Here is a 25,732-nt window from a genome sequence, read left to right on the forward strand (position 1 = left end):
CCATCTTGGCCGCCATCTTGTCCGCCATCTTGTCCGCCATCTTGGCCGCCATCTTGTGTCCGCCATCTTGTCCGCCATCTTGGCCGCCATCTTGTCCGCCATCTTGGCCGCCATCTTGTGTCCCCCATCTTGGCCGCCATCTTGGCCGCCATCTTGTCCGCCATCTTGGCCACCATCTTGGCCGGCATCTGGTGTCCGCCATCTTGTCCGCCATCTTGTGTCCGCCATCTTGGCCATCATCTGGGCCGCCATCTTGGCCGCCATCTTGGCCGCCATCTTGTGTCCGCCATCTTGTCCGCCATCTTGTGTCCGCCATCTTGTCCGCCATCTTGTCTGCCATCTTGGCCGCCATCTTGGCCGCCATCTTGGCCGCCATCTTGTCCGCCATCTTGGCCGCCATCTTGTGTCCGCCATCTTGTCCGCCATCTTGTCCGCCATCTTGGCCGCCATCTTGGCCGCCATCTTGGCCGCCATCTTGTGTCCGCCATCTTGGCCGCCATCTTGTCCGCCATCTTGTCCGCCATCTTGTCCGCCATCTTGGCCGCCATCTTGGCCGCCATCTTGTCCGCCATCTTGTCCGCCATCTTGGCCGCCATCTTGCCCGCCATCTTGTGTCCGCCATCTTGTCCGCCATCTTGTCCGCCATCTTGTTCGCCATCTTGTCCGCCATCTTGTGTCCGCCATCTTGTCCGCCATCTTGTCCGCCATCTTGTCCGCCATCTTGTCCGCCATCTTGTCCGCCATCTTGTGCCCGCCATCTTGGCCGCCATCTTGTCCGCCATCTTGGCCGCCATCTTGTCCGCCATCTTGGCCGCCATCTTGTGTCCGCCATCTTGGCCGCCATCTTGGCCGCCATCTTGTGTCCGCCATCTTGTGTTCGCCATCTTGGCCGCCATCTTGTCCGCCATTTTGTGTCCGCCATCTTGTCCGCCATCTTGTTCGCCATCTTGGCCGCCATTTTGGCCGCCATCTTGGTCGCCATCTTGTGTCCGCCATCTTGGCCGCCATCTTGGCCGCCATCTTGGCCGCCATCTTGTCCGCCATCTTGTCCGCCATCTTGGCCGCCATCTTGGCCGCCATCTTGGCCGCCATCTTGTCCGCCATCTTGTGTCCGCCATCTTGTGTCCGCCATCTTGTCCGCCATCTTGGCCGCCATCTTGTCCGCCATCTTGTCCGCCATCTTGTTCGCCATCTCGTCCGCCATCTTGGCCGCCATCTTGGCCGCCATCTTGTCCGCCATCTTGGCCGCCATCTTGGCCGCCATCTTGTGTCCGCCATCTTGGCCGCCATCTTGGCCGCCATCTTGTCCGCCATCTTGTCCGCCATCTTGTCCGCCATCTTGGCCGCCATCTTGGCCGCCATCTTGTCCGCCATCTTGTTCGCCATGTTGTCCGCCATCTTGTGTCCGCCATCTTGTCCGCCATCTTGTGTCCGCCATCTTGGCCGCCATCTTGGCCGCCATCTTGTCCGCCATCTTGTCCGCCATTTTGACCGCCATCTTGTCCGCCATCTTGTGTCCGCCATCTTGTCCGCCATCTTATCCGCCATCTTGTCCGCCATCTTGTCCGCCATCTTGTCCGCCATTTTGTGTCCGCCATCTTGTCTGCCATCTTGGCCGCCATCTTGGCCGCCATCTTGTCCGCCATCTTGGCCGCCATCTTGGCCGCCATCTTGGCCGCCATCTTGGCCGCCATTTTGGCCGCCATCTTGTCCGCCATTTTGGCCACCATCTTGTCCGCCATCTTGTGTCCGCCATCTTGGCCGCCATCTTGTCCGCCATCTTGTCCGCCATCTTGTCCGCCATCTTGGCCGCCATCTTGTCCGCCATCTTGTGTCCGCCATCTTGTCCGCCATCTTGTCCGCCATCTTGTCCGCCATCTTGGCCGCCATCTTGTCCGCCATCTTGTTCGCCATCTTGTCCGCCATCTTGTGTCCGCCATCTTGTCCGCCATCTTGTCCGCCATCTTGTGTCCGCCATCTTGGCCGCCATCTTGTCCGCCATCTTGTCCGCCATTTTGACCGCCATCTTGTCCGCCATCTTGTGTCCGCCATCTTGTCCGCCATCTTGTCCGCCATCTTATCCGCCATCTTGTCCGCCATCTTGTCCGCCATCTTGTCCGCCATTTTGTGTCCGCCATCTTGTCCGCCATCTTGTTCGCCATCTTGGCCGCCATTTTGGCCGCCATCTTGGTCGCCATCTTGTGTCCGCCATCTTGGCCGCCATCTTGTCCGCCATCTTGTCCGCCATCTTGGCCGCCATCTTGTCCGCCATCTTGTTCGCCATCTTGTCCGCCATCTTGTCCGCCATCTTGTCCGCCATTTTGTGTCCGCCATCTTGTCTGCCATCTTGGCCGCCATCTTGGCCGCCATCTTGTCCGCCATCTTGGCCGCCATCTTGGCCGCCATCTTGGCCGCCATTTTGGCCGCCATCTTGTCCGCCATTTTGGCCACCATCTTGTCCGCCATCTTGTGTCCGCCATCTTGGCCGCCATCTTGTCCGCCATCTTGTCCGCCATCTTGTCCGCCATCTTGGCCGCCATCTTGTCCGCCATCTTGTGTCCGCCATCTTGTCCGCCATCTTGTCCGCCATCTTGTCCGCCATCTTGGCCGCCATCTTGTCCGCCATCTTGTTCGCCATCTTGTCCGCCATCTTGTGTCCGCCATCTTGTCCGCCATCTTGTCCGCCATCTTGTGTCCGCCATCTTGGCCGCCATCTTGTCCGCCATCTTGTCCGCCATTTTGACCGCCATCTTGTCCGCCATCTTGTGTCCGCCATCTTGTCCGCCATCTTGTCCGCCATCTTATCCGCCATCTTGTCCGCCATCTTGTCCGCCATCTTGTCCGCCATTTTGTGTCCGCCATCTTGTCCGCCATCTTGTTCGCCATCTTGGCCGCCATTTTGGCCGCCATCTTGGTCGCCATCTTGTGTCCGCCATCTTGGCCGCCATCTTGTCCGCCATCTTGTCCGCCATCTTGGCCGCCATCTTGTCCGCCATCTTGTCCGCCATCTTGTGTCCGCCATCTTGTTCGCCATCTTGTCCGCCATCTTGTCCGCCATCTTGTCCGCCATTTTGTGTCCGCCATCTTGTGCCCGCCATCTTGGCCGCCATCTTGTCCGCCATCTTGTCCGCCATCTTGTGTCCGCCATCTTGTCCGCCATCTTGGCCGCCATCTTGTGTCCGCCATTTTGGCCGCCATCTTGGCCGCCATATTGTGTCCGCCATCTTGTGTCCGCCATCTTGTCCGCCATCTTGGCCGCCATCTTGTCCGGCATCTTGTGTCCGCCATCTTGTCCGCCATCTTGGCCGCCATCTTGTGTCCGCCATCTTGTCCGCCATCTTGTGTCCGCCATCTTGTCCGCCATCTTGTCCGCCATCTTGTTCGCCATCTTGGCCGCCATTTTGGCCGCCATCTTGGTCGCCATCTTGTGTCCGCCATCTTGGCCGCCATCTTGGCCGCCATCTTGGCCGCCATCTTGTGTCCGCCATCTTGGCCGCCATCTTGTCCGCCATTTTGGCCGCCATCTTGTCCGCCATCTTGTGTCCTCCATCTTGTCCGCCATCTTGTCCGCCATCTTGTCCGCCATCTTGGCCGCCATCTTGTCCGCCATTTTGTCCACCATCTTGTCCGCCATCTTGTCCGCCATCCTGGCCACCATCTTGGCCGCCATCTTGTCCGCCATCTTGTGTCCGCCATCTTGTCCGCCATCTTGTCCGCCATCTTGTCCGCCATCTTGTTCGCCATCTTGGCCGCCATTTTGGCCGCCATCTTGGTCGCCATCTTGTCCGCCATCTTGGCCGCCATCTTGGCCGCCATCTTGGCCGCCATCTTGTGTCCGCCATCTTGGCCGCCATCTTGTCCGCCATCTTGTCCGCCATCTTGTCCGCCATCTTGTTCGCCATCTTGGCCGCCATTTTGGCCGCCATCTTGGTCGCCATCTTGTGTCCGCCATCTTGGCCGCCATCTTGGCCGCCATCTTGTGTCCGCCATCTTGGCCGCCATCTTGTCCGCCATCTTGGCCGCCATCTTGGCCGCCATCTTGGTCGCCATCTTGTCCGCCATCTTGGCCGCCATCTTGTCCGCCATCTTGTCCGCCATCTTGTCCGCCATCTTGTGTCCGCCATCTTGGCCGCCATCTTATGTCCGCCATCTTGTCCGCCATTTTGTCCGCCATCTTGTGTCCGCCATCTTATCCGCCATCTTGTCCGCCATCTTGTTCGCCATCTTGTTCGCCATCTTGTCCGCCATCTTGTCCGCCATCTTGTCCGCCATCTTGTGTCCGCCATCTTGGCCGCCATCTTGTCCGCCATCTTGGCCGCCATCTTGTCCGCCATCTTGTGTCCGCCATCTTGTCCGCCATCTTGGCCGCCATCTTGTGTCCGCCATCTTGTCCGCCATCTTGGCCGCCATCTTGTCCGCCATCATGCTGACCATCTTGTCCGCCATATTGTCCGCCATCTTGGCCGCCATCTTGTGTCCGCCATCTTGTCCGCCATCTTGGCCGCCATCTTGGCCGCCATCTTGGCCGCCATCTTGTCCGCCATCTTGTCCGCCATCTTGGCCGCCATCTTGGCCACCATCTTGGCCGCCATCTTGGCCGCCATCTTGTGTCCGCCATCTTGGCCGCCATCTTGTCCGCCATCTTGTCCGCCATCTTGGCCGCCATCTTGGCCGCCATCTTGGCCGCCATCTTGTCCGCCATCTTGTCCGCCATCTTGTCCGCCATCTTGTGTCCGCCATCTTGTCCGCCATCTTGTCCGCCATCTTGGCCACCATCTTGGCCGGCATCTGGTGTCCGCCATCTTGTCCGCCATCTTGTGTCCGCCATCTTGGCCATCATCTTGGCCGCCATCTTGGCCGCCATCTTGGCCGCCATCTTGTGTCCGCCATCTTGTCCGCCATCTTGTGTCCGCCATCTTGTCCGCCATCTTGTCCGCCATCTTGGCCACCATCTTGGCCGCCATCTTGGCCGCCATCTTGTGTCCGCCATCTTGGCCGCCATCTTGTCCGCCATCTTGTCCGCCATCTTGGCCGCCATCTTGGCCGCCATCTTGGCCGCCATCTTGTCCGCCATCTTGGCCGCCATCTTGCCCGCCATCTTGTGTCCGCCATCTTGTCCGCCATCTTGTCCGCCATCTTGTGTCCGCCATCTTGTCCGCCAACTTAGCCGCCATCTTGTCCGCCATCTTGTGCCCGCCATCTTGGCCGCCATCTTGTCCGCCATCTTGGCCGCCATCTTGGCCGCCATCTTGTCCGCCATCTTGTCCGCCATCTTGTCCGCCATCTTGGCCGCCATCTTGGCCGCCATCTTGTCCGCCATCTTGTCCGCCATCTTGTCCGCCATCTTGGCCGCCATCTTGTCCGCCATCATGCTGACCATCTTGTCCGCCATATTGTCCGCCATCTTGGCCGCCATCTTGTGTCCGCCATCTTGTCCGCCATCTTGGCCGCCATCTTGGCCGCCATCTTGGCCGCCATCTTGTCCGCCATCTTGTCCGCCATCTTGGCCGCCATCTTGTCCGCCATCTTGTGTCCGCCATCTTGTCCGCCATCTTGTGTCCGCCATCTTGTCCGCCATCTTGTGTCCGCCATCTTGGCCGCCATCTTCTCCGCCATCTTGGCCGCCATCTTGTGTCCGCCATCTTGTCCGCCATCTTGGCCGCCATCTTGTCCGCCATCTTGTCCGCCATCTTGTCCGCCATCTTGTCCGCCATCTTGTCCGCCATCTTGTCCGCCATCTTGGCCGCCATCTTGTCCGCCATCTTGTCCGCCATCTTGTCCGCCATCTTGTCCGCCATCTTGGCCGCCATCTTGTCCGCCATCTTGTCCGCCATCTTGGCCGCCATCTTGTCCGCCATCATGCTGACCATCTTGTCCGCCATATTGTCCGCCATCTTGGCCGCCATCTTGTGTCCGCCATCTTGTCCGCCATCTTGTCCGCCATCTTGGCCGCCATCTTGGCCGCCATCTTGGCCGCCATCTTGGCCGCCATCTTGGCCGCCATCTTGTCCGCCATCTTGGCCGCCATCTTGTCCGCCATCTTGTCCGCCATCTTGTGTCCGCCATCTTGTCCGCCATCTTGGCCGCCATCTTGTCCGCCATCTTGTGTCCGCCATCTTGGCCGCCATCTTGTGTCCGCCATCTTGGACGCCATCTTGTCCGCCATCTTGTCCGCCATCTTGTCCGCCATCTTGTCCGCCATCTTGTCCGCCATCTTGGCCGCCATCTTGTCCGCCATTTTGTCCACCATCTTGTCCGCCATCTTGTCCGCCATCCTGGCCACCATCTTGGCCGCCATCTTGGCCGCCATCTTGTCCGCCAACTAGTCCGCCATCTTGTCCGCCATCTTGGCCGCCATCTTGGCCGCCATCTTGTCCGCCATCTTGTCCGCCATCTTGTCCGCCATCTTGGCCGCCATCTTGTCCGCCATCTTGTCCGCCATCTTGGCCGCCATCTTGTCCGCCATCATGCTGACCATCTTGTCCGCCATATTGTCCGCCATCTTGGCCGCCATCTTGTGTCCGCCATCTTGTCCGCCATCTTGTCCGCCATTTTGGCCGCCATCTTGTCCGCCATCTTGTCCGCCATCTTGTCCGCCATCTTGGCCGCCATCTTGGCCGCCATCTTGTGTCCGCCATCTTGTCCGCCATCTTGGCCGCCATCTTGGCCGCCATCTTGTGTCCGCCATCTTGGACGCCATCTTGTCCGCCATCTTGTCCGCCATCTTGTCCGCCATCTTGTCCGCCATCTTGGCCGCCATCTTGTGTCCGCCATCTTGTCCGCCATCTTGGCCGCCATCTTGTCCGCCATCTTGTCCGCCATCTTGTCCGCCATCTTGTCCGCCATCTTGGCCGCCATTTTGGGTCCGCCATCTTGTCCGCCATCTTGGCCGCCATCTTGTCCGCCATCTTGGCCGCCATCTTGTCCGCCATCTTGGCCGCCATCTTGTCCGCCATCATGCTGACCATCTTGTCCGCCATATTGTCCGCCATCTTGGCCGCCATCTTGTGTCCGCCATCTTGTCCGCCATCTTGGCCGCCATCTTGTCCGCCATCTTGTCCGCCATCTTGTCCGCCATCTTGTCCGCCATCTTGTCCGCCATCTTGGCCGCCATCTTGGCCGCCATCTTGGCCGCCATCTTGTCCGCCATCTTGTCCGCCATCTTGTCCGCCATCTTGGCCGCCATCTTGTCCGCCATCTTGTCCGCCATCTTGGCCGCCATTTTGTCCGCCATCTTGGCCGCCATCTTGGCCGCCATCTTGTCCGCCATCTTGGCCGCCATCTTGTGTCCGCCATCTTGTCCGCCATCTTGTCCGCCATCTTGGCCGCCATCTTGGCCGCCATCTTGTCCGCCATCTTGTTCGCCATTTTGGCCGCCATCTTGTCCGCCATCTTGTCCGCCATCTTGTCCGCCATCTTGGCCGCCATCTTGGCCGCCATCTTGTGTCCGCCATCTTGTCCGCCATCTTGGCCGCCATCTTGGCCGCCATCTTGTGTCCGCCATCTTGGACGCCATCTTGTCCGCCATCTTGTCCGCCATCTTGTCCGCCATCTTGTCCGCCATCTTGGCCGCCATCTTGTCCGCCATCTTGTCCGCCATCCTGGCCACCATCTTGGCCGCCATCTTGGCCGCCATCTTGTCCGCCAACTAGTCCGCCATCTTGGCCGCCATTTTGGCCGCCATCTTGTCCGCCATCTTGTCCGCCATCTTGTGTCCGCCATCTTGTCCGCCATCATGCCGACCATCTTGTCCGCCATCTTGGCCGCCATCTTGTCCGCCATCTTGTGTCCGCCATCTTGGTCCGCCATCTTGGCCGCCATCTCGTGTCCGCCATCTTGGCCGCCATCTTGTCCGCCATCTTGTGTCCGCAATCTTGTCCGTCATCCTGTCCGCCATCTTGTCCGCCATCTTGGCCGCCATCTTGTCCGCCATCTTGGCCGCCATCTTGTGTCCGCCATCTTGGCCGCCATCTTGGCCGCCATCTTGTCCGCCATCTTGGCCGGCATCTGGTGTCTGCCATCTTGGCCGGCATCTGGTGTCCGCCATCTTGTCCGCCATCTTGTGTCCGCCATCTTGGCCATCATCTTGGCCGCCATCTTGGCCGCCATCTTGGCCGCCATCTTGGCCGCCATCTTGTGTCCGCCATCTTGTCCACCATCTTGTCCGCCATCTTGTCCGCCATCTTGTCCGCCATCTTGTGGCCGCCATCTTGGCCGCCATCTTGTGTCCGCCATCTTGGCCGCCATCTTGTCCGCCATCTTGTCCGCCATCTTGTCCGCCATCTTGTCCGCCATCTTGGCCGCCATCTTGGCCGCCATCTTGTCCGCCATCTTGGCCGCCATCTTGTCCGCCATCTTGTGTCCGCCATCTTGTCCGCCATCTTGTCCGCCATCTTGTCCGCCATCTTGTGTCCGCCATCTTGTCCGCCATCTTGTCCGCCATCTTGTCCGCCATCTTGTCCGCCATCTTGTGCCCGCCATCTTGGCCGCCATCTTGTCCGCCATCTTGGCCGCCATCTTGTCCGCCATCTTGTCCGCCATCTTGGCCGCCATCTTGTGTCCGCCATCTTGTCCGCCATCTTGGCCGCCATCTTGTCCGCCATCTTGGCCGCCATCTTGTGTCCGCCATCTTGGCCGCCATCTTGGCCGCCATCTTGTCCGCCATCTTGTCCGCCATCTTGGCCACCATCTTGGCCGGCATCTGGTGTCCGCCATCTTGTGTCCGCCATCTTGGCCATCATCTTGGCCGCCATCTTGTGTCCGCCATCTTGGCCGCCATCTTGTGTCCGCCATCTTGTCCGCCATCTTGTGTCCGCCATCTTGTCCGCCATCTTGTCTGCCATCTTGGCCGCCATCTTGGCCGCCATCTTGTGTCCGCCATCTTGGCCGCCATCTTGTCCGCCATCTTGTGTCCGCAATCTTGTCCGCCATCTTGGCCGCCATCTTGGCCGCCATCTTGTGTCCGCCATCTTGGCCGCCATCTTGTCCGCCATCTTGTCCGCCATCTTGTCCGCCATCTTGGCCGCCATCTTGTCCGCCATCTTGTCCGCCATCTTGTCCGCCATTTTGGCCGCCATCTTGTCCGCCATCTTGTCCGCCATCTTGTCCGCCATCTTGGCCGCCATCTTGTCCGCCATCTTGTCCGCCATCTTGGCCGCCATCTTGGCCGCCATCTTGTGTCCGCCATCTTGGCCGCCATCTTGTCCGCCATCTTGTCCGCCATCTTGTCCGCCATCTTGTCCGCCATCTTGTCCGCCATTTTGGCCGCCATCTTGTGTCCGCCATCTTGTCCGCCATCTTGTGTCCGCCATCTTGGCCGCCATCTTGTCCGCCATCTTGGCCGCCATCTTGTCCGCCATCTTGTCCGCCATCTTGTCCGCCATTTTGGCCGCCATCTTGTCCGCCATCTTGTCCGCCATCTTGTCCGCCATCTTGGCCGCCATCTTGTCCGCCATCTTGTCCGCCATCTTGGCCGCCATCTTGGCCGCCATCTTGTGTCCGCCATCTTGGCCGCCATCTTGTCCGCCATCTTGTCCGCCATCTTGTCCGCCATCTTGTCCGCCATCTTGGCCGCCATCTTGTCCGCCATCTTGTCCACCATCTTGTCCGCCATCTTGTCCGCCATCCTGGCCACCATCTTGGCCGCCATCTTGGCCGCCATCTTGTCCGCCAACTAGTCCGCCATCTTGACCGCCATCTTGGCCGCCATCTTGTCCGCCATCTTGTCCGCCATCTTGTGTCCGCCATCTTGTCCGCCATCATGCCGACCATCTTGTCCGCCATCTTGGCCGCCATCTTGTCCGCCATCTTGTGTCCGCCATCTTGGCCGCCATCTTGTCCGCCATCTTGTCCGCCATCTTGTCCGCCATCTTGTGTCCGCAATCTTGTCCGTCATCCTGTCCGCCATCTTGTCCGCCATCTTGGCCGCCATCTTGTCCGCCATCTTGGCCGCCATCTTGTGTCCGCCATCTTGGCCGCCATCTTGGCCGCCATCTTGTCCGCCATCTTGGCCACCATCTTGGCCGGCATCTGGTGTCCGCCATCTTGTCCGCCATCTTGTGTCCGCCATCTTGGCCGCCATCTTGGCCGCCATCTTGTGTCCGCCATCTTGTCCGCCATCTTGTGTCCGCCATCTTGTCCGCCATCTTGTCCGCCATCTTGGCCGCCATCTTGGCCGCCATCTTGGCCGCCATCTTGTCCGCCATTTTGGCCGCCATCTTGTCCGCCATCTTGTCCGCCATCTTGTCCGCCATCTTGTCCGCCATCTTGGCCGCCATCTTGTCCGCCATCTTGGCCGCCATCTTGTGTCCGCCATCTTGGCCGCCATCTCGTGTCCGCCATCTTGGCCGCCATCTTGTCCGCCATCTTGTCCGCCATCTTGTCCGCCATCTTGGCCGCCATCTTGGCCGCCATCTTGTGTCCGCCATCTTGTCCGCCATCTTGTGTCCGCCATCTTGTCCGCCATCTTGTCCGCCATCTTGGCCGCCATCTTGGCCGCCATCTTGGCCGCCATCTTGGCCGCCATCTTGTGTCCGCCATCTTGGCCGCCATCTTGTCCGCCATCTTGTCCGCCATCTTGTCCGCCATCTTGGCCGCCATCTTGGCCGCCATCTTGGCCGCCATCTTGTCCGCCATCTTGGCCGCCATCTTGCCCGCCATCTTGTGTCCGCCATCTTGTCCGCCATCTTGTCCGCCATCTTGTCCGCCATCTTGTCCGCCATCTTGTGTCCGCCATCTTGTCCGCCATCTTGTCCGCCATCTTGTCCGCCATCTTGTCCGCCATCTTGTGCCCGCCATCTTGGCCGCCATCTTGTCCGCCATCTTGGCCGCCATCTTGTCCGCCATCTTGTCCGCCATCTTGGCCGCCATCTTGTGTCCGCCATCTTGTCCGCCATCTTGGCCGCCATCTTGTCCGCCATCTTGGCCGCCATCTTGTGTCCCCCATCTTGGCCGCCATCTTGGCCGCCATCTTGTCCGCCATCTTGGCCACCATCTTGGCCGGCATCTGGTGTCCGCCATCTTGTCCGCCATCTTGTGTCCGCCATCTTGGCCATCATCTGGGCCGCCATCTTGGCCGCCATCTTGGCCGCCATCTTGTGTCCGCCATCTTGTCCGCCATCTTGTGTCCGCCATCTTGTCCGCCATCTTGTCTGCCATCTTGGCCGCCATCTTGGCCGCCATCTTGGCCGCCATCTTGTCCGCCATCTTGGCCGCCATCTTGTGTCCGCCATCTTGTCCGCCATCTTGTCCGCCATCTTGGCCGCCATCTTGGCCGCCATCTTGGCCGCCATCTTGTGTCCGCCATCTTGGCCGCCATCTTGTCCGCCATCTTGTCCGCCATCTTGTCCGCCATCTTGGCCGCCATCTTGGCCGCCATCTTGTCCGCCATCTTGTCCGCCATCTTGGCCGCCATCTTGCCCGCCATCTTGTGTCCGCCATCTTGTCCGCCATCTTGTCCGCCATCTTGTTCGCCATCTTGTCCGCCATCTTGTGTCCGCCATCTTGTCCGCCATCTTGTCCGCCATCTTGTCCGCCATCTTGTCCGCCATCTTGTCCGCCATCTTGTGCCCGCCATCTTGGCCGCCATCTTGTCCGCCATCTTGGCCGCCATCTTGTCCGCCATCTTGGCCGCCATCTTGTGTCCGCCATCTTGGCCGCCATCTTGGCCGCCATCTTGTGTCCGCCATCTTGTGTCCGCCATCTTGGCCGCCATCTTGTCCGCCATTTTGTGTCCGCCATCTTGTCCGCCATCTTGTTCGCCATCTTGGCCGCCATTTTGGCCGCCATCTTGGTCGCCATCTTGTGTCCGCCATCTTGGCCGCCATCTTGGCCGCCATCTTGGCCGCCATCTTGTCCGCCATCTTGTCCGCCATCTTGGCCGCCATCTTGGCCGCCATCTTGGCCGCCATCTTGTCCGCCATCTTGTGTCCGCCATCTTGTGTCCGCCATCTTGTCCGCCATCTTGGCCGCCATCTTGTCCGCCATCTTGTCCGCCATCTTGTTCGCCATCTCGTCCGCCATCTTGGCCGCCATCTTGGCCGCCATCTTGTCCGCCATCTTGGCCGCCATCTTGGCCGCCATCTTGTGTCCGCCATCTTGGCCGCCATCTTGGCCGCCATCTTGTCCGCCATCTTGTCCGCCATCTTGTCCGCCATCTTGGCCGCCATCTTGGCCGCCATCTTGTCCGCCATCTTGTTCGCCATGTTGTCCGCCATCTTGTGTCCGCCATCTTGTCCGCCATCTTGTGTCCGCCATCTTGGCCGCCATCTTGGCCGCCATCTTGTCCGCCATCTTGTCCGCCATTTTGACCGCCATCTTGTCCGCCATCTTGTGTCCGCCATCTTGTCCGCCATCTTATCCGCCATCTTGTCCGCCATCTTGTCCGCCATCTTGTCCGCCATTTTGTGTCCGCCATCTTGTCTGCCATCTTGGCCGCCATCTTGGCCGCCATCTTGTCCGCCATCTTGGCCGCCATCTTGGCCGCCATCTTGGCCGCCATCTTGGCCGCCATTTTGGCCGCCATCTTGTCCGCCATTTTGGCCACCATCTTGTCCGCCATCTTGTGTCCGCCATCTTGGCCGCCATCTTGTCCGCCATCTTGTCCGCCATCTTGTCCGCCATCTTGGCCGCCATCTTGTCCGCCATCTTGTGTCCGCCATCTTGTCCGCCATCTTGTCCGCCATCTTGTCCGCCATCTTGGCCGCCATCTTGTCCGCCATCTTGTTCGCCATCTTGTCCGCCATCTTGTGTCCGCCATCTTGTCCGCCATCTTGTCCGCCATCTTGTGTCCGCCATCTTGGCCGCCATCTTGTCCGCCATCTTGTCCGCCATTTTGACCGCCATCTTGTCCGCCATCTTGTGTCCGCCATCTTGTCCGCCATCTTGTCCGCCATCTTATCCGCCATCTTGTCCGCCATCTTGTCCGCCATCTTGTCCGCCATTTTGTGTCCGCCATCTTGTCCGCCATCTTGTTCGCCATCTTGGCCGCCATTTTGGCCGCCATCTTGGTCGCCATCTTGTGTCCGCCATCTTGGCCGCCATCTTGTCCGCCATCTTGTCCGCCATCTTGGCCGCCATCTTGTCCGCCATCTTGTTCGCCATCTTGTCCGCCATCTTGTCCGCCATCTTGTCCGCCATTTTGTGTCCGCCATCTTGTCTGCCATCTTGGCCGCCATCTTGGCCGCCATCTTGTCCGCCATCTTGGCCGCCATCTTGGCCGCCATCTTGGCCGCCATCTTGGCCGCCATTTTGGCCGCCATCTTGTCCGCCATTTTGGCCACCATCTTGTCCGCCATCTTGTGTCCGCCATCTTGGCCGCCATCTTGTCCGCCATCTTGTCCGCCATCTTGTCCGCCATCTTGGCCGCCATCTTGTCCGCCATCTTGTGTCCGCCATCTTGTCCGCCATCTTGTCCGCCATCTTGTCCGCCATCTTGGCCGCCATCTTGTCCGCCATCTTGTTCGCCATCTTGTCCGCCATCTTGTGTCCGCCATCTTGTCCGCCATCTTGTCCGCCATCTTGTGTCCGCCATCTTGGCCGCCATCTTGTCCGTCATCTTGTCCGCCATTTTGACCGCCATCTTGTCCGCCATCTTGTGTCCGCCATCTTGTCCGCCATCTTGTCCGCCATCTTATCCGCCATCTTGTCCGCCATCTTGTCCGCCATCTTGTCCGCCATTTTGTGTCCGCCATCTTGTCCGCCATCTTGTTCGCCATCTTGGCCGCCATTTTGGCCGCCATCTTGGTCGCCATCTTGTGTCCGCCATCTTGGCCGCCATCTTGTCCGCCATCTTGTCCGCCATCTTGGCCGCCATCTTGTCCGCCATCTTGTCCGCCATCTTGTGTCCGCCATCTTGTTCGCCATCTTGTCCGCCATCTTGTCCGCCATCTTGTCCGCCATTTTGTGTCCGCCATCTTGTGCCCGCCATCTTGGCCGCCATCTTGTCCGCCATCTTGTCCGCCATCTTGTGTCCGCCATCTTGTCCGCCATCTTGGCCGCCATCTTGTGTCCGCCATTTTGGCCGCCATCTTGGCCGCCATATTGTGTCCGCCATCTTGTGTCCGCCATCTTGTCCGCCATCTTGGCCGCCATCTTGTCCGGCATCTTGTGTCCGCCATCTTGTCCGCCATCTTGGCCGCCATCTTGTGTCCGCCATCTTGTCCGCCATCTTGTGTCCGCCATCTTGTCCGCCATCTTGTCCGCCATCTTGTTCGCCATCTTGGCCGCCATTTTGGCCGCCATCTTGGTCGCCATCTTGTGTCCGCCATCTTGGCCGCCATCTTGGCCGCCATCTTGGCCGCCATCTTGTGTCCGCCATCTTGGCCGCCATCTTGTCCGCCATTTTGGCCGCCATCTTGTCCGCCATCTTGTGTCCTCCATCTTGTCCGCCATCTTGTCCGCCATCTTGTCCGCCATCTTGGCCGCCATCTTGTCCGCCATTTTGTCCACCATCTTGTCCGCCATCTTGTCCGCCATCCTGGCCACCATCTTGGCCGCCATCTTGTCCGCCATCTTGTGTCCGCCATCTTGTCCGCCATCTTGTCCGCCATCTTGTCCGCCATCTTGTTCGCCATCTTGGCCGCCATTTTGGCCGCCATCTTGGTCGCCATCTTGTCCGCCATCTTGGCCGCCATCTTGGCCGCCATCTTGGCCGCCATCTTGTGTCCGCCATCTTGGCCGCCATCTTGTCCGCCATCTTGTCCGCCATCTTGTCCGCCATCTTGTTCGCCATCTTGGCCGCCATTTTGGCCGCCATCTTGGTCGCCATCTTGTGTCCGCCATCTTGGCCGCCATCTTGGCCGCCATCTTGTGTCCGCCATCTTGGCCGCCATCTTGTCCGCCATCTTGGCCGCCATCTTGGCCGCCATCTTGGTCGCCATCTTGTCCGCCATCTTGGCCGCCATCTTGTCCGCTATCTTGTCCGCCATCTTGTCCGCCATCTTGTGTCCGCCATCTTGGCCGCCATCTTATGTCCGCCATCTTGTCCGCCATTTTGTCCGCCATCTTGTGTCCGCCATCTTATCCGCCATCTTGTCCGCCATCTTGTTCGCCATCTTGTTCGCCATCTTGTCCGCCATCTTGTCCGCCATCTTGTCCGCCATCTTGTGTCCGCCATCTTGGCCGCCATCTTGTCCGCCATCTTGGCCGCCATCTTGTCCGCCATCTTGTGTCCGCCATCTTGTCCGCCATCTTGGCCACCATCTTGGCCGCCATCTTGTCCGCCATCTTGGCCGCCATCTTGTACGCTATTTTTGTGGGAAGGGGGGGAGGGGGATGGAAGATGTTACCTCTTGAACAACATGCTCTCCTGGTATCGGAAATCTGAAAACAGCTGGTTTGTATGAAAAGTTAGTGTATAAACATTGCATACCTTACGGCGGAAAATTGGTTTCAAAGTTAGTGTATAAACATTGCATACCTTACGGCGGAAAATTGGTTGCAAACTTAGTGTATACACATTGCATACCTTCCGGCGCAGTACCAGGAGCTACCTCTTCCGTGGATGCTCTCCTGGTACTAAACATTCAAAAACTGGTAGTTTTCGAAGAAATTTTTCACGACCAACGGGAAAGTTAGTGTTTAAACATTGCATACCTTTCGGCGTTTTTCGAAGAAATTTTTCACGACCAACGGGAAAGTTAGTGTTTAAACATTGCATACCTTTCGGCGGTTTTCGGCCAAAATTGCTGTACAAAAATTTCATTCATAAAAATTTAATTCATTTAAATTTCATTCATAAAAATTTCATTCATAAAAATTTCATTCATAAAAATTTCATTCATAAAAATTTCATTCATAAAAATTTCATTCATGAAAATTTCATTCATAAAAATTTCATTCATAAAAATTTCATTCATAAAAATTTCATTCATTAAAATTTCATTCATAAAAATTTCATTCATTAAAATTTCATTCATAAAAATTTCATTCATAAAAATTTCATTCATAAAAAATTCATTCATGAAAATTTCATTCATAAAAATTTCATTCATAAAAAATTCATTCATAAAAATTTCATTCATAAAAATTTCGTTCATAAAAATTTCATTCATGTAAATTTCATTCATAAAAATTTCATTCATAAAAATTTCATTCATAAAAATTTCATTCATAAAAATTTCATTCATAAAAATTTCATTCATAAAAATTTCATTCATACAAATTTCATTCATAAAAATTTCATTCATTAAAATTTCATTCATAAAAATTTCATTCATATAAATTTCATTCATAAAAATTTCATTCATAAAAATTTCATTCATAAAAATTTCATTCATAAAAATTTCATTCATAAAAATTTCATTCATATAAATTTCATTCATAAAAATTTCATTCATAAAAATTTCATTCATAAAAAATTTCATTCATAAAAATTTCATTCATAAAAATTTCATTCATATAAATTTCATTCATAAAAATTTCATTCATAAAAATTTCATTCATAAAAATTTCATTCATAAAAATTTCATTCATAAAAATTTCATTCATAAAAATTTCATTCATAAAAATTTCATTCATAAAAATTTCATTCATAAAAATTTCATTCATAAAAATTTCATTCATTAAAATTTCATTCATAAAAATTTCATTCATAAAAATTTCATTCATAAAAATTTCATTCATGAAAATTTCATTCATAAAAATTTCATTCATAAATATTTCATTCATAAAAATTTCATTCATAAAAATTTCATTCATAAAAATTTCGTTCATAAAAATTTCATTCATAAAAATTTCATTCATAAAAAATTTCATTCATAAAAATTCCATTCATATAAATTTCATTCATAAAAATTTCGTTCATAAAAATTTCATTCATAAAAATTTCATTCATAAAAATTTCATTCATAAAAATTTCATTCATTAAAATTTCGTTCATAAAAACTTCATTCATGAAAATTTCATTCATGAAATGTTTCATGAAATATTTCATGAAAAATTTCATGAAATTTTCATGAAATTTTCATGAAATGTTTCATGAAATATTTCATGAAATATTTCATGAAATATTTCATGAAATAATGTCATGAAACTTTTCATGAATTGTTGGGCGCCATCTTTGTCTGCTGGTACCAGGTGTTACCTCTTGAAAAACATGCTCTCCTGGTATCGGAAATCTGAAAACAGCTGGTTTGTATGGAAAGTTAATGTTTAAACATTGCATACCTTTAGGCGGGCAAAATTACCAGGTGCTACCTCTTCCGTGCATGCTCTCCTGGTACTATACATTCGAAAACTGGTAGTTTTCGAAGAAATTTTTCACGACCAATGGGACAGTTAGTGTTTAAACATTGCATAACTTTCGGCGGTTTTTGAGCTAAATTGCTGCAAAATTTTACTCGATCAACGGGAAGGTTAGTGTTTAAATATTGCATACCTTTCGGCGGTTTTCGACCAAAATTGCTGTACAAGGTGCTACCTTTTCCGTGGATGCTTTCCTGGTATCGGAAATCGGAAAACAGCTGGTTTAGTATGGAATTTCGTACAAGCCGACGGAAAGTTTGAGTGAGATGAAGGATGCTTTCCTTTTTAGGATGCGATCGTTCTCACGTGTTTGATAGTATGCAATAGCAATTGTGATGGGCAAATTTGTCCCAAGCTACAGATGTCACCTCTGGCAAAACATGCTCTCCTGGCATCGGAAATCTGAAAACAATTGTGTGCGCGGCAACGCTATAGTGGTTTTCACAGTTGACCAGTTGATTTGGTAATTGGACAAATGTGTCAAATCTCGTGGCCCTGCACATATTAATGTGAATTTCGATCGTTCGATTAAATTTCGCTTATTAAATTTGATACTCCAATTTTAGGTCGGTTGTCCGTGCGTCAAGAAATCCAAGAATTTCTGGGCCGATCTCTTCGGTCATTGTGAAGACACTTGCGATCATTTCGTAACATTTACACTTGCACATTTACATCAGTGTGAAACACACTATGTGCTCCTCAGGCACAATTTGATAGTCAGTAGCAAAATATAGGGATACAAGACCACAAAGCACTCACTAATTTTTCTCAAACAAACTGAGTTTTCAATGCAAAAAACGAGAACGCTTTCAGCACGCACGACAATGTTTTAGCAAGACTATTATGATAGGTTCTTCACTGAATACATCGTTTTTATATCAATGCATACTTGATTTCTTCAAGTATCTTTTTTCGTGTTCTTTTTGTAATTTAGATCAACGATTTCGCGGTGATGATCTTAAACCGTATGGATTTAGAATTGGAAATTTTAGAACAATTTCAGTCTAACAACGATGCAAATGTTACCGAGATTACAACAATGTAGTTTGAACAGTATTCTACACGGGGATATGATGAAGTGTTTGGAAAGTGGGTGGACATAAGCTGAACCTACAATCCACCTTCGAATAAGTAATAATCAAGAAAGACAGAAATTTTATTCCAGACAGACAGAAATAGTAGTTGCAAAATCAAACGAAAAGGATAGTTCTAATAATTGCAATATGATTTTATTCATAATCTATGACAATGCTAGCTAGTTCGTAGTACACTGACAGATTGTGTCGGTTATAACATCATTACCGGCTTGCAAACTTGCAGAAATTGTGACAATCGAAATACTAAACACAATACTCCACCACAATACTGTTTCGAAACACGTAGGCTGGACATTTTCACGGTTCAATCGGGGAGAGAAAACAATACCACACCACGAGTATCGCAATGGCAATAGGTTGCGAATATTGCGGAAGTGAAAACAAGTATGGTTTCTATTCTAGCATCTAACGGTAGGATCATTTACGAACAGATGAAAAAATCCCGTTCAAGAAATAGAATACATGAATAGGTTGAAGTAAAAGGGCATATAAGGGTTCACGGGGCGGCCAGATGGTGTATTGGTAGCGCAGTCGGTCTGTACAAGACAGGAGCACCGGAAAATTTCATTTGGGCCACCAAACCTCCGTACGCAGCACTGACTATCCTATAAATAAACCACCTAATAAAGTACAAATAAAAATAGACTATCCACCAAATAAAGTACAAATAAAAATAGAAATGGTAGGCATAAACATCCTGAAGATGTCGTGCCGATAAAGAAGAAGGAGTTTGAATACACTGCATACTTCTCTTGCGTAGCTAGAGGATTGATTTGGATATGGCTAATCAAATAAAAAATAAAATTATCTAACCAACGAAATATAAAATCTAAGGATATTTTCGATCAATTTTCTACCTTTTTAATTAGATTTTGTGCTACAAATTAACTCTGCTGCTAAATTTCCAAATATCGCACAACCGGCACAAGTTGTTTGGGGCCCCCAACACGGCGAGGCCCTAGGCGACCGCCTACACCGCCCACCGTTTGATCCGCCGCTGAGATAGAGACTAGCTTACTAGGCCCGTTTACAGGGCTACGCAGCAGAACTCTGAGGTATATGCAAGGGAGCTTTCTTTCCGAGACTTTGCTGGTGTTGCCCCGTAGAACACCGAGGCTTTGAGGCTACTCTTACTCCTTGTCTTAATTCATCGACCTCCATCTTACTTCATGGCACAAAACACCGCAAAACCTATTCGACTTTGGCATCCCTGTATGCCAATTCAGTTCTATCTTCGAGAACTTCTTTGATTAAACTACAATCTTTAAGTATTTTGAGATAAAACATAATAAACTATAATTACAATTATAAATGAACTGGTTTTAAGATAACCTACTCTTACAGGGACGTCAACGAATGGAAAGAGAATGAAGAATCCTTATCGCTTCATCTGTTACTCACACTGTCGATGTTTCGGCTGTGTTTGATCCGTTTAAGGTGGTTTCTTAATTTGCTGAAAGAGACATTCGAAGATTAAGGAACACAATTTTAATCTATTCTATTCTATGGATTGTAAGTATCCTTTATTCATTTTATTCTCCAACTGTACGACACACTTTCGTGCAAAGTTGCAGTAACCGTTTCACCTTTTCGTGTTGTACGCATCATACAAAGCTCTACCGCACCTTAACCTATCATTGCGCACACACAGTGTGTGGCTGGTCTTAAAATATTTCGTTTGCAAACTTTAAACTACTCCCGACACTCCCCTGGTTCTTCTAACCCCAAATCCCATCAACGTTGCAATCACCAACGCCAACGGTCGTTCGGTTTATCACACGCAGATAACAGCTCGCAGATTTACCTCGCCCGGCAAGCGGCCCTTAGCCGGCATACGTCTGCACGAGCTTGTTCCATTCCGCGGGGAAATTTCGCTGCAAATGTGCTAACGTTTTTTTGATCTGGTTCATCTCGACCGGCGTACACTGGTGGCAGGCACCGCGCAGGACGAACGGTGCTAAACCTGCAAGAAAGTATACCGCGCAAAGAAACGCTCAGTTAATGACCATTAGGTTGAAGACGGTGGGCGCGCCCAGAACTGAGCGCCCCCCACCACCAGAGGGCGAGTAGAATAAATCAGTAAATCTATTAACGTTTTGAAAAGATCCCATCGGGAGCCCGGACGTTTGCCCGCTGCTACAATATCGAACGGTGTTGTGGCCATTGATTGCATAAATAATGGTCCTGCCGTTCCCGTTGACTGTTGTCAGATGCAAACACGGACACGGGGTTGAAAATCGCTTCAAACCGCTTAGTAATACCACCACCACCATCACCATCGGTCCCATTTACAACTCCGGACCAGGAAAACACAATCTGTGGAATCAATTAGATTTTAATTGAAGATTTAATTACACATTAATGGCGTACAGTTTCTCCGAGTGAAAAATCATTACCACCTCCCTCCAACCCCCCACGTTCGGTACTGGGGGCTTGGGGGGGGTGGACGCTCAGTTAGAGCTTTTGCGCCGGAATCACTGCGCCCAGTGTGATGATCGTTCACATCGTCGGCCCAGTGTTGGAACGTTGAACGATTGTGAAACAAAAAAACACACCGACCCACGACGATCACTGTTTAATGGAAGTAAATCGATCGATAGTGAAACATCTGCCACACGCAAACAGTGTGCACCCCGCAATGCGCTATTATGTTCGCATTCGCTAACAAAAAAGCCCGCTCGAAACGAATCTTCCTGTTCTGTTCTGTGTGCCTTTAAAACCAAAACGACGTAAACGCAGCTCGCGCAAGCTTCCTTTCTTAAGCACGAACATGAATAATTTAATAAACACGGTGGCATCGAACGAATGGCGCGTCCCCCCCCGTGTGTGCACTTCCCCCAACCCAACCGATCTATCAAACCATAAATTATGGTTTCGGAGGTCCCTAATGCGAACAATTTAATTAACAGCAACATTAGCTCAGTCGCTCAGTTTGGCTTGCACTCGTCCCACGTGTCCGGTGCGGGGGGGGGGGGGGGGGGGGGGGTGAGTCCGGTGCGAGTTGCAACAAATTGTTTGGGGCAGCATTCATACATCCTCACATCAAACCGTGCATGTGTTCCGGAGAGGCGGAATGGATGGCCAAAACCATGAAATGCGATGCGATGAATTATGTATAACCGCTGCCATCGTCACGACCCGCTGTCGCCGTTGTCGGGAGTCGGACCCACACGGGCAGAATATTTATTCCATGCTCGTCCTCCGATAGTCTCCGGCAATCAGCCGGCCGGGGCCTGATATTCACGCACCAAACGGCACGCACACGTTCGACCCTGACACAGGCAGGCTCCCCCGGACCAGTACGTGAATGAGTCGTACCAGCCCGAGGGGGGGGGTGTTGTCCAGACCGCCAAGGCAACGCATATTGTGCACATTGCATGCAAGCGACACCTCCAACACGTTCCAGTCTCCTGGCCAACACGTCTCCTACGCGAACCAAATCACAGCCCCTTTGGAGCTTCCTGAAGGGAACTAGGACTAAACAATAGCCACAGCAAAAAAAAACACCCCCTCTAACCTATGACGTTCGACCATGGCCTCGCGGGAACAATTCCCCGATATACCATTGCATATACTCCCGCTTATCAGTGTGTCATCGGCCATACAACCGAGCGCTTTCCCTGTCCTTCGCGATGTTATCAGCGTTCGATTTAATTAAGTGTTAAAAGAGAGCGGTGGCGTGATCCGAAACAAAAAAAAGAAAATGCCATAAATGTGACACAAAATATGTGGGGACGTGTCGTGTTGAAACAATACCTGCCCCCGGAGTATGTTCCGAACGTGGTGCGCCCAGGGGGGGGTGCCCAATCACTCCGCCTCATTGCCCTGCCAGGGGCCATAAATCATTGACTTTGGGATAGAATTAATGCATTTTTGCATCTCATTATCAACAGGCACCGAACACACCCTGGTGGTGGTGGTGGTGTGCCTGACGGTGGAAGAAGGTGTTAATTTGCGCTAAAGTGCAGTCTTAAATTAAATATTGTCATAAATGGTGCTAACAAACGACCGATACGTCCCGCGTCCCCCGTCCCCCACCGGTGGTCATTTGTCATTGCTTTAGCATGGCAGAAAAAAAGGTTATTCAAAATGATCTCATTATTAATACTGCCGTGCCAATGGGGTTGTTGTGGGGTGGCGGTGGCGCATTGTACTATGCAATTAAACAAATGTTGATTTACACAAAGCGGGCGTAAAAGCTCCGTTACGCGAGCGAATGTTGTTGTTTAACGTTCACCTACCCATTTTGGCATCTAGCAAGCGGCGCTTATTCTTGAATTTTCACGATTCGCGAGCAAACACTTATTACACCATTTTTTTCCCTTTCCCAAAAGAGCTGCGCGACAACAACACTTTGTTTGGTGGAGATATAAATCGCGTTTTATGAACGCTTATTGCATCGTTCGTTTCGTTTTCGAGTGCTAAATCGTTTCACTGCTTTCAGAATTTACGAGCAATAAAATGTTTCAACACACACACCAACTGGCTGCTACCTTAAACAGCTCTCACAACAGGGATCGAGCAACCGCATACATACCGGCGCTGGTTTCTTGGATTGGAAATGGAAGGGCAGCTAGCAGCTAGTGTGCAATTGATTGTGTTAAAGAGTTTCAGTGATTTCGAGGTATGATTCAACTAAAGGAAAAAAAAATTCACCCCCCACCCCTCCCTTAAAAGCTTCCCAAGTTTGGGATGGAAAATCAATCCAACGGAGTCATCTTCTTTTCCACCATCCCTTTCTCTCTCTGTCTCACTCGCTCTATCTCACCGCTTCAGGCGAGCAATAAAGTCATTAGGAACCGGCCCAAAACTAAAACCACTAAAACATCTCTGTTTTTGTAGACCACATGTACAAACAAACAAACCAAAAAAAAAATGCCAACGAGCAATTAGTACACTCACTAGTACATTTGCTATTTGAACAACGGTTTTCCCTTTGTTTTCCTTCTTGTCTTTCGCTTCCTCCCAAAAGCAACCATTTCACTTTCAGTCAACGCCTGCTATGCCCCCCCCCCTAACCAAATGCTTTTGCGGGTTCTGTACGGCGGTTTTAAGCTAACCACTTTGCCAACTTTCCAACAGTCGCCCGGGCAACTTTCCGAAGACAAATATCTTTTATAGTGTGAAGAATAATCATAAAAATAGCACGAAAGACGCGTCGGCAAAACCGCAACAAAACTCCATAAATCGGTCGTTTCGAGTTTCGTGCAGCATCCCTTGACCGAGAAAACCACCGTCCAGGGAACATTCCACCAATAAATGGACCTTTCGCTCAATAAAGATAGTTTTTCCTTAACTCTCCTCCCCTCCCCCAAAAAAAAGACACACACAAAAACAAAAACTTCCCTTCAAAACCACAAACCTTTCGAACTTCTCGTTTCTTCACTAACGCCCGTCTTGGGGTGGGAGTTCTCGGTTTTTCCTTTCTTTTTCTCGACAGACACATACTTTGGAACCACTTTATCTCACAACAAATGAACCACCAAATCCTTGTTCTAGTGCCCCTTCTCCCACCCCCTCTCGCCTCCCCACCAAGGGGGATGAACGTAATTATCATTTTAATTTTAATTAAGATCGCTTTTGTTTTGTATGTTTTTTGCTTCGGTTGTCGAAAACAAACAAAGAAATTGGAGAAAACATTGCACTCGTGTGCAGAGAGAAATGGCGCACAGCAGCACATAATGGGGTCGGTCGGTCGGTCGGCCGGCCGAAACTTTGCCCTCTTCCGTTCGATTTAGACTTGCCAAGCGCGTGTGCAAAAGCTACATAACTTCTTCTTCCGTTGATGATGATGATGATCATCACCTTACGGTATCACCCACGGTCAGTGCAAAGTCAGAAGGAGGATTACTCTTCGTAGCCTCTGCATCTCCGCTGGCGGAAAAGCGGTGTTTAATTAACGAACACCAAAACGGACATGCTGCAAAATGTGCGATTTCGAGCGGCGCCAGCTTCAAATGCTTTCGCATTAACCGCCTCATTCGTCGTTTTTTCGTTTTTTTTTTTTGCTTTTGTTGGCTGGACTACGGAACAACTTTCGATGGCGTTGGTGGCCCTATTTTGCCTCCCCCGCCACAATCATTCACTCGCTTTGTGAGCAAAGCGAAAAACTTTAAACTTTTAACCCTGCCGTAGTGTCCCGTAGAAGTGCTTTAGAAAAAAAAACAGTTTCTGTGCAGTTGACCCGTTTCGTGTGGAATACTTACTCTTGAGGCGCTTGCCGACCGGATCGCACGCCACCTCACCGAGCGCACACTTGAGCTGGCGCATCAGGTACCGCTTGTCGCTGAGGGCTTTCTCGAGCGCTTCGTCCGAAACCTGCGTCCGGGCGGTGGTCGCTTCGGCGCGGGTAACGCTGATCAGCTGGACCATCAGCACCACCAGCAGGCCGAAACCGACGACGAGCCAGCACAGGCTGCTGCTGCGGCTGCTGACCTGGATTTTGTTTGTTTTTTGTTGTTAATATTTGCCCCAAAAACCGGACAAATGTGACCGCAAAAATAAAATGGCACAAGAAGAAAGAGAAAGAAAGAGAGGGGGAGAGAGAGAGAGAAAGAGAATCAGCAAACATAAATACCGAAGCGAACCGGCACAGAAAAGCGGTTTGTGTGTGTGTGTGTGTGCAGCATAATCGCAAACGAAAGGCGAGAAAAGTAAAAGGCAATCATAAAAACAATTCAACCCGAACAAAAGCGCACCACCGCGAAAAGGTGGAAAAAGGGAATGGTTCCCTCGAACCGGGCGGTAATGATGGGTAAAGTGGGCGATAATCACAAACACACATAAACACAATCCATCCCGCGTGTTCCCGTGCCATTCCGCCCGATCAAACACACACCGGCCCTTCTTCCTGGCATATATAGAGGGATCCCCCCCCTCCCCATATAGGGGATGGTTGGCCATTCATCTTTCGCTGTTTCGCGGTTTGTGCGTTTTTCTTTTCTTTTTTGTTGTTGCGGGCACTGGCAGCAGCACACCGTTTGTTTTGTGCTGCTTTTAGTGTCTTTATCATTTCGCTGCAATCACGCACGCCATCACGCCCTGTACACACCAGTTTTTCGATTATGTAACGGATATTACTCACCTTTTGCATCTTGGCGGTGGCGCGCGTTGCCTTGTTGTCGTTTGGGGCTTGGGGAGATTGCGAAAGGAGAAGACGGCGCACACAGAGAGAGAGAGAGAACCTCCGCGGTCAGAAAGTCTCGTGCGTTGTCAAGTTGTGCTGAGCTTCACGTTGCTGCTGCTACCCTGGTCGATCGATCGTGGAATGAGAACAGTTGGGACGAATATAAAAAACACCGCGCTGGAAGTGTGGATGGGTGTGACACTACTGGTAAGGTTTCCGTGGCCGAGGTCCCGCCGGTGTGAGATAATAATCCGGACCGTTACTA

General features: G+C 52.4%; 1 protein-coding gene across 1 annotated transcript; it reads right to left on the reverse strand.

Moving 5' to 3' along the window:
- Window positions 1–19,871: 19,871 nt before the first annotated feature.
- On the reverse strand, window positions 19,872–25,434 carry LOC128299368 (ejaculatory bulb-specific protein 3-like). Its single transcript, XM_053035313.1, has 3 exons — window positions 25,426–25,434; window positions 24,548–24,776; window positions 19,872–20,304 (listed from the first exon to the last, which is right to left on the reverse strand). Exons 1-3 carry the CDS (start codon window positions 25,432–25,434, stop codon window positions 20,165–20,167), a joined length of 378 nt encoding a protein of 125 aa, XP_052891273.1. The 3' UTR covers window positions 19,872–20,164.
- Between the last annotated feature and the right edge of the window lie 298 nt (window positions 25,435–25,732).

This window comes from Anopheles moucheti, chromosome 2, assembly GCF_943734755.1.
Source record: "Anopheles moucheti chromosome 2, idAnoMoucSN_F20_07, whole genome shotgun sequence".
In the NCBI taxonomy this organism is placed as follows: Eukaryota; Metazoa; Arthropoda; class Insecta; order Diptera; family Culicidae; genus Anopheles; species Anopheles moucheti.